The sequence below is a fragment of the Eublepharis macularius genome, chromosome 1 (assembly GCF_028583425.1).
Source record: "Eublepharis macularius isolate TG4126 chromosome 1, MPM_Emac_v1.0, whole genome shotgun sequence".
NCBI lineage: Eukaryota > Metazoa > Chordata > Lepidosauria > Squamata > Eublepharidae > Eublepharis > Eublepharis macularius.
The window spans coordinates 114,767,456-114,782,215 of NC_072790.1; the positions used below are offsets into that span (position 1 = coordinate 114,767,456).

General features: G+C 44.5%; 1 protein-coding gene across 2 annotated transcripts in view; it reads left to right on the forward strand.

Moving 5' to 3' along the window:
- Positions 1 to 561: 561 nt before the first annotated feature.
- ENPP3 (ectonucleotide pyrophosphatase/phosphodiesterase 3) overlaps positions 562 to 14,760 on the forward strand; it is a 95,377-nt gene continuing 81,178 nt past the window's right edge. For both annotated transcript variants that reach the window (XM_054991652.1, XM_054991660.1), the window contains exon 1: positions 562 to 740. In XM_054991652.1, coding sequence (XP_054847627.1) covers positions 618 to 740 — 123 coding nt within the window. In that variant the 5' untranslated portion in view covers positions 562 to 617. The remainder of the gene's footprint in view (positions 741 to 14,760) is intronic.

The window sequence follows — 14,760 nt, forward strand, 5'->3', positions numbered from 1 at the left end:
AAAAAAAACGGACAAAACGTGCAGTGACTTCGAATCTGCTGCTAGGATTGCCTTCCCACGTGTGGAAACACAAGAAAAAATCGAGGTCATTTAGAAGCTGAAGCAGGGAAAACCATTCATGCAGAATCACTTGTTTCTAAGACTGGATTTTCTCTGTTTTGAAGAGTTTCCACCCTTAAAATAAATGTTTCCATATTGTTACTGGAACAGTGATCTAAAAATGATTTTGAGCATTTTTGTTTATGATCTCACTTATTTTCCTTGGCTTTCATGAAATGAAACATGTTCATTTGAACTGCTTGCCACCACAGAACTTTCCAGAGACCTGATTTTCTCTGTTGTAGCTTGGAACTTGGGGTGGGGGGTGGGGAGGGAGGAGGAGACCACTGCAGGAACTGTGATTTCAAAAATGCTCAGCAAGTTTTGACTGATTTCTGTGACTTGCTGACCGATATTGTCTGAGTAGTTTCTTCATGCCCATCCCTCAAGGACTCTGATCTCATTTACATATCATAAGAGAAGAGAAACAACTGCTCACTATGTGCTAAAGTGCAGCAGAACTGAAGCAGAGCAGAAGTCCTCAGAAAAGCAAAGGTTTATAATTAATTACAGAAATAATGGAAATGTTATCTACTAGTGAAAAAAACTTAAGTCGAAGCAGCAAAATGGAGCTGATAAATTTACAAAAAGAGGAAGTTGTTAAGAGAAATACTCTTCGGAAATATAAGATACTTTGTGCTGTAAGTATTGTTCTTTTCTTTAAAAAAAGTTTTAATTGTAACTGCATTGCTGTATTTGCTCAAATTTCATTGCAGAATAAACATATTCATTCGTTCTCTTTACCATCTAGACATTTCCTGGCAGATATCTGTAGATGTCTGCAGACTTTCCTCAGGTTATTTATTGGCTGATATGCCTTCTGAACTGCTTAGTTATTTCATAGCATATTTAGGATGCTGCCTAAACAAAGACATACCCATTTGTAATGTTCTTGTCTTGTATTCCACTAAAAGGAATATAGGAAAACTTGAAGCTTCAAAGGTTGAAAAAAAATAATTCCTTAGGAGAGCCAATTTGGTGTATTGGTTAAGAGTGATAGGACTTAAATCTGGAGAACTGGGTTTGATTCCCCACTAGGGATGTGCGTTTCGGCATTCAGAATGCCGAAAGAATGCCGAAACAAAAGTGTTTCGGCTTCTTTCAGGGAATGCCGAAACGTTTCGGGGAATCCCGAAACGTTTCGGGTAGCCGAAAGAAAAAAGCCGAAACGTTTCGGGATTCTTTCGTCTTTCATTCGGCTTTTCAATGGGAAAATGCCTCCGTCTTCCCGGACGTCTGGGGGAGGCATCTTCCCACCGAATAAGCCCAAAATTGGTGGGGACCTTCCTCTAACCCTTCTCTAACAACCACCCAAGTTTCAGACAGATTGGACTTTGGGGGGCCATGTTATGGCCCCCCAAAGCAGGTCCCCCCATCCTCCCATAAAGGAGCATCTTCTTCATTATTTCCTATGGGGAAAAAATGAAGAAGCAGGCTTCCTTTGCCAGGGGTGGCATTTTGCATGCAAAATGCCCCCTTACCCTCAGGGGCCCTTCTCCCACCCCTCCTCCCACCCCCCACCAAGGCTCAGCCTGCTCCCACTTGGGGGGGCCATTTCATGGCCTCCCCAAGTAGGTGCTCTAATCTCTACCACTGACAGCTGGGGGAGGCTTGTGTTGCCAGGGGTGGCATTTTGCATGCAAAATGCCCCCCAACCCTCTGGGGCCCTTCTCCCACCCCTCCTCCCACCCCCCACCAAGGCTCAGCCTGCTCCCACTTGGGGGGGCCATTTCATGGCCTCCCCAAGTAGGTGCTCTAATCTCTACCACTGACAGCTGGGGGAGGCTTGTGTTGCCAGGGGTGGCATTTTGCATGCAAAATGCCCCCCAACCCTCTGGGGCCCTTCTCCCACCCCTCCTCCCACCCCCCACCAAGGCTCAGCCTGCTCCCACTTGGGGGGGCCATTTCATGGCCTCCCCAAGTAGGTCCTCTCAGCCCCTAAATTCCACCCCTTACAGCTCCACACAAACCCAATTCCCCCCAGCTGCCACACACAGACCCAAATCCCCACATTAGCCCCTCACAGACCCAAATCCACCCCCACCTGCCCCACACCCATAACCCCAGGAACAGGCTGGCAAAGGCCAGCCCTCTCCCTTTGTTCCCTATGCTGGGAACTTCTAAACTCTCTTTCCCTGGGCAATTCTGCACAGCCCAGGGGTGCCACAATGGTGGGCACACTTCTGAGTGCCAGCTGGTCCCTGTGAAAGAGCACCTGAACCACAGACACCCTCCCTCAAATTCCCCCACCACCTACAGAGATGGCTGGCCAGCCAGCCCCATTGTTCCCTATGATGGGAACCAACTGCACAACAAAGAATAAAACAAGAACAACACAAAATAAAGTTTTTTAAAAATTATTTTCTCCCTCCAAAGTACAAGTAGGCAAAGCATTATGACACATAACACCAGCAGTCCCCCACACAGAAAAATAACACAACTCACTTAACATCAGAGAATCACAAAGCACGATTCCTGTCAAAAACACTTTATTTCTTGAACAGCTTTAGGCTACACAGCAGGGGGGGAACACCAAAGGGCATGGCAGCAGTATCTTACACAAAAATAACACAACTCACTTAACATCAGAGAATCACAAAAGCACAATTCCTGTCAAAAACACTTTATTTCTTGAACAGCTTTAGGCTACACAGCAGGGGGGGAACACCAAAGGGCATGGAAGCAGTATCTTACACAAAAATAACACAACTCACTTAACATCAGAGAATCACAAAAACACAATTCCTGGCAAAAACACTTTATTTCTTGAACAGCTTTAGGCTACACAGCAGGGGGGGAACACCAAAGGGCATGGAAGCAGTATCTTACACAAAAATAACACAACTCACTTAACATCAGAGAATCACAAAAACACAATTCCTGGCAAAAACACTTTATTTCTTGAACAGCTTTAGGCTACACAGCAGGGGGGGAACACCAAAGGGCATGGAAGCAGTATCTTACACAAAAATAACACAACTCACTTAACATCAGAGAATCACAAAAACACAATTCCTGGCAAAAACACTTTATTTCTTGAACAGCTTTAGGTTACACAGTAGGAGGGCAGAAAAGGGCATGATAGCAATGTACTACAAAAAATAATACAACCCACTTCACCGTTTTTGACAGCAATTGTGTTTGTGTGATTCTCTGATGTGAAGTGAGTTGTGTTATTTTTGTGTAGTACACTGCTTTCCTGCTCTGTGGTGCCTTCCTACTGTGTAACCTAAAGCAGTTACAGAAATAAAGTGCTTTTGACAGCAATTTTTTGGGGTGATTCTTTAATGTGAAGTGAGTTGTGTTATTTTTGTGTAAGATACTGCTTCCATGCCCTTTGGTGTCCCCCCCCTGCTGTGTAGCCTAAAGCTGTTCAAGAAATAAAGTGTTTTTGACAGGAATTGTGCTTTTGTGATTCTCTGATGTTAAGTGAGTTGTGTTATTTTTGTGTAAGATACTGCTGCCAAGCCCTTTGGTGTTCCCCCCTGCTGTGTAACCTAAAGCTGTTCAAGAAATAAAGTGTTTTTGACAGGAATCGTGCTTTGTGATTCTCTGATGTTAAGTGAGTTGTGTTATTTTTCTGTGTGGGGGACTGCTGGTGTAATGTGTCATAATGCTTTGCCTACTTGTACTTTGGAAGGGAGAAAATAATTTTTTAAAAACTTTATTTTGTGTTGTTCTTGTTTTATTCTTTGTTGTGCAGTTGGTTCCCATCATAGGGAACAATGGGGCTGGCTGGCCAGCTATCTCTGTAGGTGGTGGGGGAATTTGAGGGAGGGTGTCTGTGGTTCAGGTGTTCTTTCACAGGGACCAGCTGGCACTCAGAAGTGTGCCCACCATTGTGGCACCCCTGGGCTGTGCAGAATTGCCCAGGGAAAGAGAGTTTAGAAGTTCCCAGCATAGGGAACAAAGGGAGAGGGCTGGCCTTTGCCAGCCTGTTCCTGGGGTTATGGGTGTGGGGCAGGTGGGGGTGGATTTGGGTCTGTGAGGGGCTAATGTGGGGATTTGGGTCTGTGTGCGGCAGCTGGGGGGGAATTGGGTTTGTGTGGGGCTGTAAGGGGTGGACTTTAGGGGCTGAGAGGACCTACTTGGGGAGGCCATGAAATGGCCCCCCCAAGTGGGAGCAGTCTGAGCCTTGGTGTGGGGTGGGAGGAAGGGTGGGAGAAGGGCCCCAGAGGGCTGGGGGGCATTTTGCATGCAAAATGCCACCCCTGGCAACACAAGCCTCCCCCAGCTGTCAGTGGTAGAGATTAGAGCACCTACTTGGGGAGGCCATGAAATGGCCCCCCCAAGTGGGAGCAGGCTGAGCCTTGGTGGGGGGTGGGAGGAGGGGTGGGAGAAGGGCCCCAGAGGGTTGGGGGGCATTTTGCATGCAAAATGCCACCCCTGGCAACACAAGCCTCCCCCAGCTGTCAGTGGTAGAGATTAGAGCACCTACTTGGGGAGGCCATGAAATGGCCCCCCCAAGTGGGAGCAGGCTGAGCCTTGGTGGGGGGTGGGAGGAGGGGTGGGAGAAGGGCCCCTGAGGGTAAGGGGGCATTTTGCATGCAAAATGCCACCCCTGGCAAAGGAAGCCTGCTTCTTCATTTTTTCCCCATAGGAAATAATGAAGAAGATGCTCCTTTATGGGAGGATGGGGGGACCTGCTTTGGGGGGCCATAACATGGCCCCCCAAAGTCCAATCTGTCTGAAACTTGGGTGGTTGTTAGAGAAGGGTTAGAGGAAGGTCCCCACCAATTTTGGGCTTATTCGGTGGGAAAATGCCTCCTCCAGGCGTCCTGGAAGACGGAGGCATTTTCCCATAGAAAAAAGCCGAAAGAATGCCGAAATAATGCCGAAAGAATCCCGAATCCCGAATCCCGAAAGAGATTCTTGTTTCGGCTTTCAGCTTTAACGATAGAGAATTTTCTTTCGGCTTTCTACTTTCGGCTATAGCCGAAAATTTTTGGCTTGCACACCCCTATTCCCCACCCTTCCACTTGAAGCCAGCTGGGTGACTTTGTGTCAGTCACAGCTTCTTGGAGTGCTCTCAGCAACTCCAACCTCACAGTGTGATAGTTGTGGGGATACTAATCAGATACTTTGTGTCAGGTTCTGCCATGGGTGCCACCCTGTGAGATGCTGGCATGCCTGACTTCAGCCTTAAAGAACCTTCAGGGAATATGCGGGATCCTGCTCTGTGGAAGGAGGGAAGGTATACCACACTCTCTCAGTCCACCCGCAGGTCCCTTCAACCTGACATAGTCCCGGCTGCCTTCCATGACAGCTGTCTCCATCCAGTTGTCAGTCTTACTCCTCCTCTTCCTCCCTCCACCTCCTCTCCGCTGCTTGCCTCCTACACAACCCACCATGCCCTGTGGGTGGATTCTCCTTATATCCTTTCCCCTATTCCCAGCTCCACCTGCCAGCCATGCCCCCCTCTACACTCTAGCCACAGCCCTTGTCTTAGGCAGCCACACCCTCATCTCAGGCAGCCACACCTGGGTTTTCTCTGCTAGCTTTCTCTGCTGGCCATAGCTGTGCTTTCCTGGCTGGCTGCCAAGCTTTCCCTGCTGAGTGCCTCAGGTTGCCACACCTGGGGTGGCTTTGCTCCCAGCTTTTCCTGGTCCTGGCTAATACCCTCTAGCTTGCCTGGAGGCTGGGGCACGGTCCTGAGCTGTCTTTGCTGCTGCTTTTCCTCCCCTGCCGGTAAGGTTGCTGGCTGGCTTGTTGGCTGGCTGCCCTTGCTCCCTGTACCTTCTCCCTCAGGTCTATTTCCCTCTTGACGGTCCTCCTCACTCTCCCTGCCTGGCCCCCTGGTCTCCTATCAGAGGGTGGGGCTAGCTGGCTTCTACCTGCCCTGCTTGACCTTCTGGGGCTTGGGAGCTGCTCCGCCCTCCTGTGGCTGGGGTGCCTCTTTCTCCTCTTCTATTGCTGGTCTGCGCTGGCCCTGGGTGTCCATTGGGATGGCTAGGTAGTTGTCCCCCAGCTGTCTCCCATCCCCTCTTCCTGGTAAGTCTGGGGGCTGAGCCTCAGACTCTGTACACTTTGTAAACCGCTCTGAATGGGTATTAAGTTGTCCTGAAGGGTAGTATATAAATCATTATCATCATTTTCTTCTTTACATCAGCCTGTAGGCAGGGCAATGTACTTTGTTGTTTATGTTTTAAAATAAAATGTAGACTTTAATTAGTACTATGTGTTATTTTCTTTCATAACTTCTTGTAATGTAGTGGCTCACAGTGGGTTCGTCAATAGATGAGCTCCTCTCTTCTAAGGTTCCCAATCCGTCTTAAACAGATTATGTGGGAACAGAAAGATAGAAACTAAGAAAAAGACCATTTCAGCTGTGGTGTCTTGAGGTACTTAATGTTTTAATTGCTATGTGCATGCAATCCAATGAGTGTTAAACTGAGACCGCATAACTGATTTATATGACGCAATCCAGGAATTAACCATGCAATTTGAGCCCATGCACAAGGATTCTTTATGCATAACTCCAATTTTTTTTAAAATTAAAGACTTAATACAAGAAATGATAAAATCATAAAATACAAACAAGAAAAGAATTAAAATTAAACCATAAAAGAAATAATCAAAACAGCTCTTGGTAAATTGTTAAAAACCCAAGAATTCCAATAAACAAGCATTTAAACTTTGTTGCAATGAAGGGATTACATCTTTGGCATTTAAAACATCTAAAACTGGTTTCCATATTTTATCATACTTGAATAAAGGGGCTATCATATGCAAGTTCCCAAAAAACGGATTATGCATAATCCTACCCATCAAATATTGCTCCCAGATTTTCTGATACCATTTTTTAGCAATGGGCCTATGAGGGATTTCCAATTCGTAGCGATAACCAAACGAGCAGAGGCCACCAATGTCAAAACAACAGATCTCGTATTCCTATCTAGCAAAGACTTGGGCCAAAAATCCAATAGGAGAAATTCTGGGGAGTATGGCAATGAAAGACCCACCATGTTGTATATCTTTTTGTGAACCACTCTGCAAAATTCCTGAACGAGATGGCATTCCCACCACATATGTAGGGTCGTGCCTTCCTGCTTACAAGATCTCCAGCATAGAGGGCTCAACGACCTATTCATCCAATTCAATTTATGTGGTGTTAAATACCAATTGGACAACAGCTTGTAAAATTGGAGTTTAATATTCCAACAACTAGATTTATTGGAAGGAGAGTTCCAGATCTGTTTCCAATCAGATTCCGAGAAAACCCATTTTAAAGAATCAGACCATTTTTTTGGTATGGCAGAGGGTTTTTATGTGTCACCCTTAATAATAATTTGTAGAGGGTTGAAATCATACCCTGTTTACCATCATTCCCACTCCAAATCATTTCCTAAAAAGGAGTTAGGGGCCAAAACAAATCCTTGGACCTGATCAGCTTGGTGAATGGATGTTTCAGCTGAGGATATCTAAACCAAGATATCCTAATTCCGAATCTTTCTTCCACTATAGATTTATCCAGAATTGTCCCATTTTTAATCCAATTAATAATCAACAATAATCCAGAGTCTTTCTATTCCCTAAATTCACTTAAATCTTTTCCTGGGGGAAACCAATCTTGGTAAATGAAAGGTGTTAGGGGAGAAATGCCTGGAGCTAAGATTTTCCTATATTTATCCAAGGGTTTCAGCATGTTGTCTAATAGGGAATTGGAGGAAGTCATAACTGGCCTGTTTTTAGCTGAGGACCAGATGGTTACTGGTAAGGAAAGTGGTGAAGAAAATAAACTTTCTACAGAGATCCAGGCTTCTGTTGGGTTCAATCTTAAAGCATGAATCAATGAGCCAAAGAAGAGGCAGCATGATATAAAGACAGGTCTGGGACATTCAGACCACCTAAACTTGATGGCTGACACAATGTCTGAAACTCAACTCTTGGTTTGCGACCAGACCAAACTAATGAGAGCCGTTTGCCAAATCTGTATTTTTCTTGGAAGTATTTTAACTGGGAGGGATTGGAACAGAAACATAAACTTAGGGAGAATGAAAGATTTAACCAGTGAAATCCTATCAAACCATGAGTAACTTTGTTTTTTCCTTTTAGAAAAAAGGATCAGCACAGATTTGAAAAGTTCATCAAAATTTACCCAAACGACATCATTCAAGAGTATGGGGATATAAACTCCTAGATATCTCATCTTCTTAGTAACCCATTTGAATGTAAATCATGTTCGTAACCTAGCTACTGAACTAGGGGTCAAATTAATGGGAAACAGCTCTGATTTCAATTGATTAACTGTTAAACCAGAAATTAAACTAAACAAGTGTAGGGTTTGCAAGATTGATTCTAAAGAATCAACTGGTAAAGAAGTAAAAATTAAAATATCGTCAGAGTAAAGTGAAATCTTATGTTCATTAATACCATGGATCTGAGGATTTTGCCTAAGGGCTTCTGCCAGCGGCTCCACAGCAAGTGCAAAAAGGAGGGGAGAAAGTGAACAACCCCAACGGGTACTTCTATTTATATTAAATAAACCAAATTTCAGATTGTTAGCCTTAACTTGGACTTGAGTGGGCAAATAAAGAGCTTGCAGAGTACAGAGAAACCTAGGACCAAATCCCATATGATGAAAAAGGAAAAGAAAATAGGACTTTTCTATAGAATCGAAAGCTTTGGCCATATCGAGACTCAATACAACTGCTTCTAATGGTTGAGTATTACAAAAATTTATAATATTCATCCTCCTCCTGACATTATCCGTTAGATTTCTATTGGGCATAAAACCCATTTGATCTGGTTTAATTAACTTCTCGACAATTTTCTTTAAACGATTGGCCAGTACAGAGGTAAAGATTTTATAATCTGTATTTAACAATGCTATTGGGCGGTATAATGCTGGATCTAAAGCATCTTTACCTTCCTTTGGAATGGGAACAATAGAAGTTGTTCTCCATGAGGGAGGAACATTCCCATTCTGAAGGATCTCCTTACATACATTGGTCAAAGGGACTAATAAACAGGCAGAAAAGGCTTTATAACATTCGGTCCTAAAGCCATCAGTTCTGGAGGCTGAATTGGCCTTCAAATTTTTCATAAAATCTAAGATTTCCTGTGGGGTTATGGGATTGTCCATAAGACTTCTATTCGAGTCAGATAAAGTGGAGAAGAAACTACTAGAAGAAAAAAAATTCTCAATTGCTTGTTCCTTGGGACTCAAGGATGAATATAATTTTGTATAGTACTCTGCAAAGATATTCACTATCTCCCTGGAAGAATTGTTTTTTTAAACTTTCTTAGAATCTAACAAGCCCTGAATATGACAGGATTTCCTCTCTTTCTTGGCTCTCCAGGCTGAAAGCTTTAGCGACTTTGGAGAGCACGTTCAGTATTTGTTTCGTAAAAATGAGTTGTTTTTGAACCCATTGTGAGTCAAAGATATCAAGCAATGAATTCAGCGAACAATTTTTGATGTTCCCCCCCTTTTAATTTGTGTTCCTGTTCTAACCCAGTTATATTAGCAATCATTTGTTCTCTAATTTTTGTTCTTTGTTTTTTTTTAAGTGGGATACCATTGATATCAGCCTCCCTCAAATAGTTGCCTTCATTGTATCCCAATAAATAGCATCTGAAATATCTGCAGACTTATTTGATTCAAAGTAAAATTTCAATTCATGGACAATCTGGTCCCTAAGGTCTGTTCAAAAATATTGTATTAAATGACCATGACTTATCTGAAAGGCTTTCCTCCCTCCAATACATAGAACAGTGAATCCAGGAGCGGTCCGTAAGCATACTCGGATCGATTATCTTTTAGTATCCCAGGATCTTTTATCAGGGTTGAAGTTGGCCAACTTGGGTCCAAAGTTGCTTATGCGTAACTCCAACTTGATAGTTAAGCCAGGTGGATGTTAGGAAGCAAGCAGGCATGCTGAATGGGTGGAAAGGTCTGTGTTCATTCCCCACCATATGTAGGGCAATGATGGGAGAAACTATGCAATCTGATCCGGCACCAAAATCCTTCTAGCAACACCATTACAACTTCAGAAGGGAGGGGGACCAATAATGAAGTTATTTCAGTGCAGGGGCAACGATTCAGAACAAGTTTCTTAGGCCTGTTTTTGGATATATGCAAGATTAAATATCCAAAAAGTGGCATGTTTTAAGAGTATTTGGAATATCTACTTTTTATATTTCAAAAAAGGCCACAAATATCTAAAGTGAGGACCACTGAAATTCACAGAGCAGGAAGGAATGGCTCCCGACCCTCTCCCTACCCATTTGCAGAGGAAAGATGGTGATGGTGGTGCTGGTATCAGTAACCTCAGTGACAAAGTGAGTAAGCAAGGATGACTCTTGTTCCTCCTTGCCCACCTGCAAAGGAGAGGTGGGAGGTGGCTGGACTGCCATCAGCAGCCTCAGCAACAGAGGGGATGGGGCAGCAGCGGCAGCAGCTCCCCCCCCCCCCACTACCTGTATCACTACCATCTTGGCAGCAGGTGAGAAAGGGTGTTAGGGACTCCTACTCTCCCCCACCCCTCCTCCAACCATCTTGCTTAGTTGGCAAGAGCAGCTCCCCTCCACATTCTCCATCTTGTTCCACTGAAGCTGACTGAGGTATGTTTTATGAGCAAGTGCAGATAACAATCCTCTATGGGAAATTTATGCCCCCTTCCATTTTTTAAAACTAAAAGATTTTTTGTAAACCTTGGGGTACATCAAGTTTTTAAAATGTCTGTTTTCTCTCTACATGGCCCCAATCCACAGATTTAAGTATCTGAACATGGGCCAGGTTGAGAATTAGATGTATCATATATCTAATTACAAACTCAACCACATATATCTAATTACAAACTTGACCACAGAGTATGGCTTAATATATCCTTAAAATGGAACTGAGAACTGATGGGGGTTGTGATGGTTGGCGTCTGATTGTCACAACTTCTACTGATTATTGTGACTGCACTGCTTAGGCTGCCACTGATTTTATTTTTGGCATAGCCCTGATGTAGGGATGCCAGCCCCCTGGGGGAGGCAAGAGATCACCAGCCCACAACTTTTGCCCTCCAACCCTGCTCACTTGACCATTGGGGGAGCACACTCAGGAGGCCTGTTTCCTCACCTCCCCCCCCACCAGCCAGGTGAATTGTAGCAGGAGGTGGCGGGTGGGAGCATGGGATTCCCTGCCCCCCACTGGAAGAATTGCAACCCTAGTCCCTCCCCCTCCTCTGTCATGTCCCCTGATGGAAGAGGACTCATTGGAGACAGGCATAGTGGGTACTACCAGAGACTCATCACCCACATTAATTGGCCCACCTGAGAGCACCTACACAATTTAGCTCAATCCTAGGGTTGCCAGGCCCAGCCTGGCAACCAGAGGGAGACTGAGTGGGGCAGGGATATGGCGGGGGGGGGGCATCAGCATCAGTATGATGTCACTTCAGGGGAAACCCAGTAGTGACATCACGCCTCTCTAAGCATCGCCATAATCTATGGCTTTGTTTCCAGCAATCCTAGAAAGGTGTGACATCGCTTCTGGGTTTCCACAGAAGTTATGTCATGCTATCCTTGATGGCAATTTATTTTTAAAATGTTTATTTCTCCAGTAGGCTTCTGAAGACATGGAGGGAAAAGTGGCGGTGGAAAATCTTCCACCCTCTTAGGGTTGCTTGCTCCAGGTTGGGAAATTCCTGGAGATTTGGGGTGGAGCCTACAGAGGATGTGGCTTGGGGATGGAAATGACCTCAGTGGGATATAATGCCATAGAGTCTATCCTCCAAAGCAGCCATTTTCTCCAGCGGAACTGATCTCTGCAGTCTGGACTCAGAGACCAGTTGTAATTCCAGAGATCTCCAGCTACCATCTGGAGGTTGGCAATTAAATGAGACTTGTGCCTATGTTCTCTGGTGCTTGAAATATTTTTCTCTTGCCAAAATCTGATATCTGATATCAGAAGTCAGCTGAGTTGGAAGAAAACTGCTGTAAGAAATGGAACATGGCAAACCAGCATGGTGTAGTGGTTAGAGTGTTGGACTAGGATCTGCGACATCTATGTTGGGATCCCCACTCTGTCACGGAAGCTTGCTTGGCAACCTTGGGCCAATTCTACAACGTTGGCCTAACCTAGCTCACAGAGTAGCTGTAGGGATAAAATGAAGGAAAGGAGAACGTTGTAAGCTAGTCTGGGGTCTCAATGAGATGCAAGGCAGGGTATGAAGCAAGTAAATAAATAATAAATAGGTAAGATAAGGGTTTTGCTACCTTTGGCTTTGTTCTCCATTTCCCTAAAAACTCAGATTCCCCCAAAGATGATTGATCAGGCACCGGTTCAGCTTGTAGTCTGTTTGCTGTAGAAACCAGCACAGGCAAACATTTGGCACCTTCCTGAACTGTTCACATGTGTTTGACCATGCCAACCACCACCCAATTGTGCATGCATGATGGCAGGCTACTTTCCCATGGCTTTCCTATTTGCTCTTACCACCACTTTCTCCTCTGCTGAAATATTAACATTTCACAGTTGATGTTCACTTGTAAGGGAGATGGGAGTCTGAAATCTCCTGAAATTACAACTGATCTCCAGCCACCAGAGAGCAGTTCTCCTGGAGAAAATGTCTGCTTTTCAGGGTGGACTCTATGGTATTATACCATGCTGAGGTCCCTCCCCAAACCCCACCCTCTCCAGGCTTCACCTCTACATCTCCAGGTGTTTCCCAAGCATGAGTTGGCAACTCTAGGCAGGAGGGCCATTTGGTCTGGGCATAACATTTGGATGGGAGGGGGGCTTTTGATAAGTACACAGCTTATGTCACACAAATCATGTGTTATCATTTTTCCATATTATTATGGCAAGGGACCTCAAAAGCTGGGCCCAGGTCTCTCTGGATCTCAGAGAAGGCGTGATTTACACACACACTTTCTTGCATTGCTTCACCCAATGTCCGCCAAATTCTTCTTGATAACATTTATATGGTTAACAAAAGTGTCTTGGGGCTTTGAGGCTTTTTCCCATTGTATTCCTGGCCTATCGTACCTGATAACCCAGTCATTCTTAATAAGACAGGCAGATACACTGTTTACATTAGGAATAATTAACACATGAAAGCCGTAGTCATTTTGCAGAGGTTTAAGCAACTTTGTGACTCTTGCCCTGTGTCACCACAAAGATCTTTTCTGATTGGCTGATTTCACATGCTTGTAGCACAGCAAATTATGTCAGAAAGTTTGTAGAAGCAGCTAGTACGCAGACACAAAGGTGCTTGATAATCATGTTCAGGGTCAAACTTTGAACAAAAGCATCAAGGTGATCCATTGATGGTCTTTGTGTGTATTATGTGCCTTAAGTGACTTCTGACTTATGGCAACCCTATGAATTGATGACCTCCAAAATGTCCTATTGACAGCCTTGCTCAGGTCTTGCAAACTGAAGGCTGTGGATTCCTTTACTGGATTCCATTACTGAGTCAACCCATCTCGTACTGGGGCCTCCTCTTTTCCTACTGCTTCCCTCCTTTCCTAGCATTGTCTTTTCCAGTGAGTCTTGTCTTCTCATTGTATGTAAACAAACAGTCCAGTCAAGTATTTAAAATAACGTATGATCATATTCCAAATTTTTTTTTGCACATTCCTGTAGGAAAGCTGACTTACAATTTTTTACATTTACAGTTATCAAATGTTTAGTAGTTTTACTCTGCACATTACCATAGTAAAGATAATATGGAAATGTTACTTATTTTAAAGAGAGTAGGCTTATGTATTGTCGAAGGCTTTCACGGCCGGAGAACGATGGTTGTTGGGGGTTTTCCGGGCTGTATTGCCGTGGTCTTGGCATTGTAGTTCCTGACGTTTCGCCAGCAGCTGTGGCTGGCATCTTCAGAGGTGTAGCACCAAAAGACAGAGATCTCTCAGTGTCTCTCAGAGACACTGAGAGATCTCTGTCTTTTGGTGCTACACCTCTGAAGATGCCAGCCACAGCTGCTGGCGAAACGTCAGGAACTACAATGCCAAGACCACGGCAATACAGCCCGGAAAACCCCCAACAACCAGAGTAGGCTTATATTACACAAAATTCCCCTTTCAAATAAATGCAGCAAATCTAGAAATACAACACCTAAGCTTAAGTAAACTTAATTTGTATTGTTTGTTCTAGTTAAATAAATGTGCTTTGGTAATCGGTAAGCCCCACCAAAAATTCTGCCCCAGTACCAGGAAGAAGAATTGGTGCCAACACTTAGTCAGAATAGTTAGTGCAGAAACTTAGTCAGGAAAAAAGGGAGCTCTTTCAGGAAGAGAGATTTGAAAGATTAGCATGACAGACAATTTTAGCATTTTATAATCTTAAGGAGCACCCCTCCCCCATGGTTCAGATGATTATTCATCAGGAGTATGTGCATTTCTGGTGAGTTCACTAACAGTGCCATCCTAAGTGGAGTTACACTAGGGCAGCCAATCTTCAGATGGGGCCTGGAGCTCTCCTGGAATTACAGCTCATCTCCAGGCCTCAGAGATCAGGTCCCCTGGAGAAAACGGCTGCTTTGGAGGGAGGTCTCTATGGCATTATACCCTGCTGAGGTCCTTCCCCTCCCCAAATCCCATTCTTCACAGTCTCCACTCCCAAATCTCCAGGAATTTCCCATCCCAGAACTGGCAACCCTAAGTCACACTCTTCTAAGCCTATTAACTTATGTGGATTTAACTCTGTTTAGGGTGCTT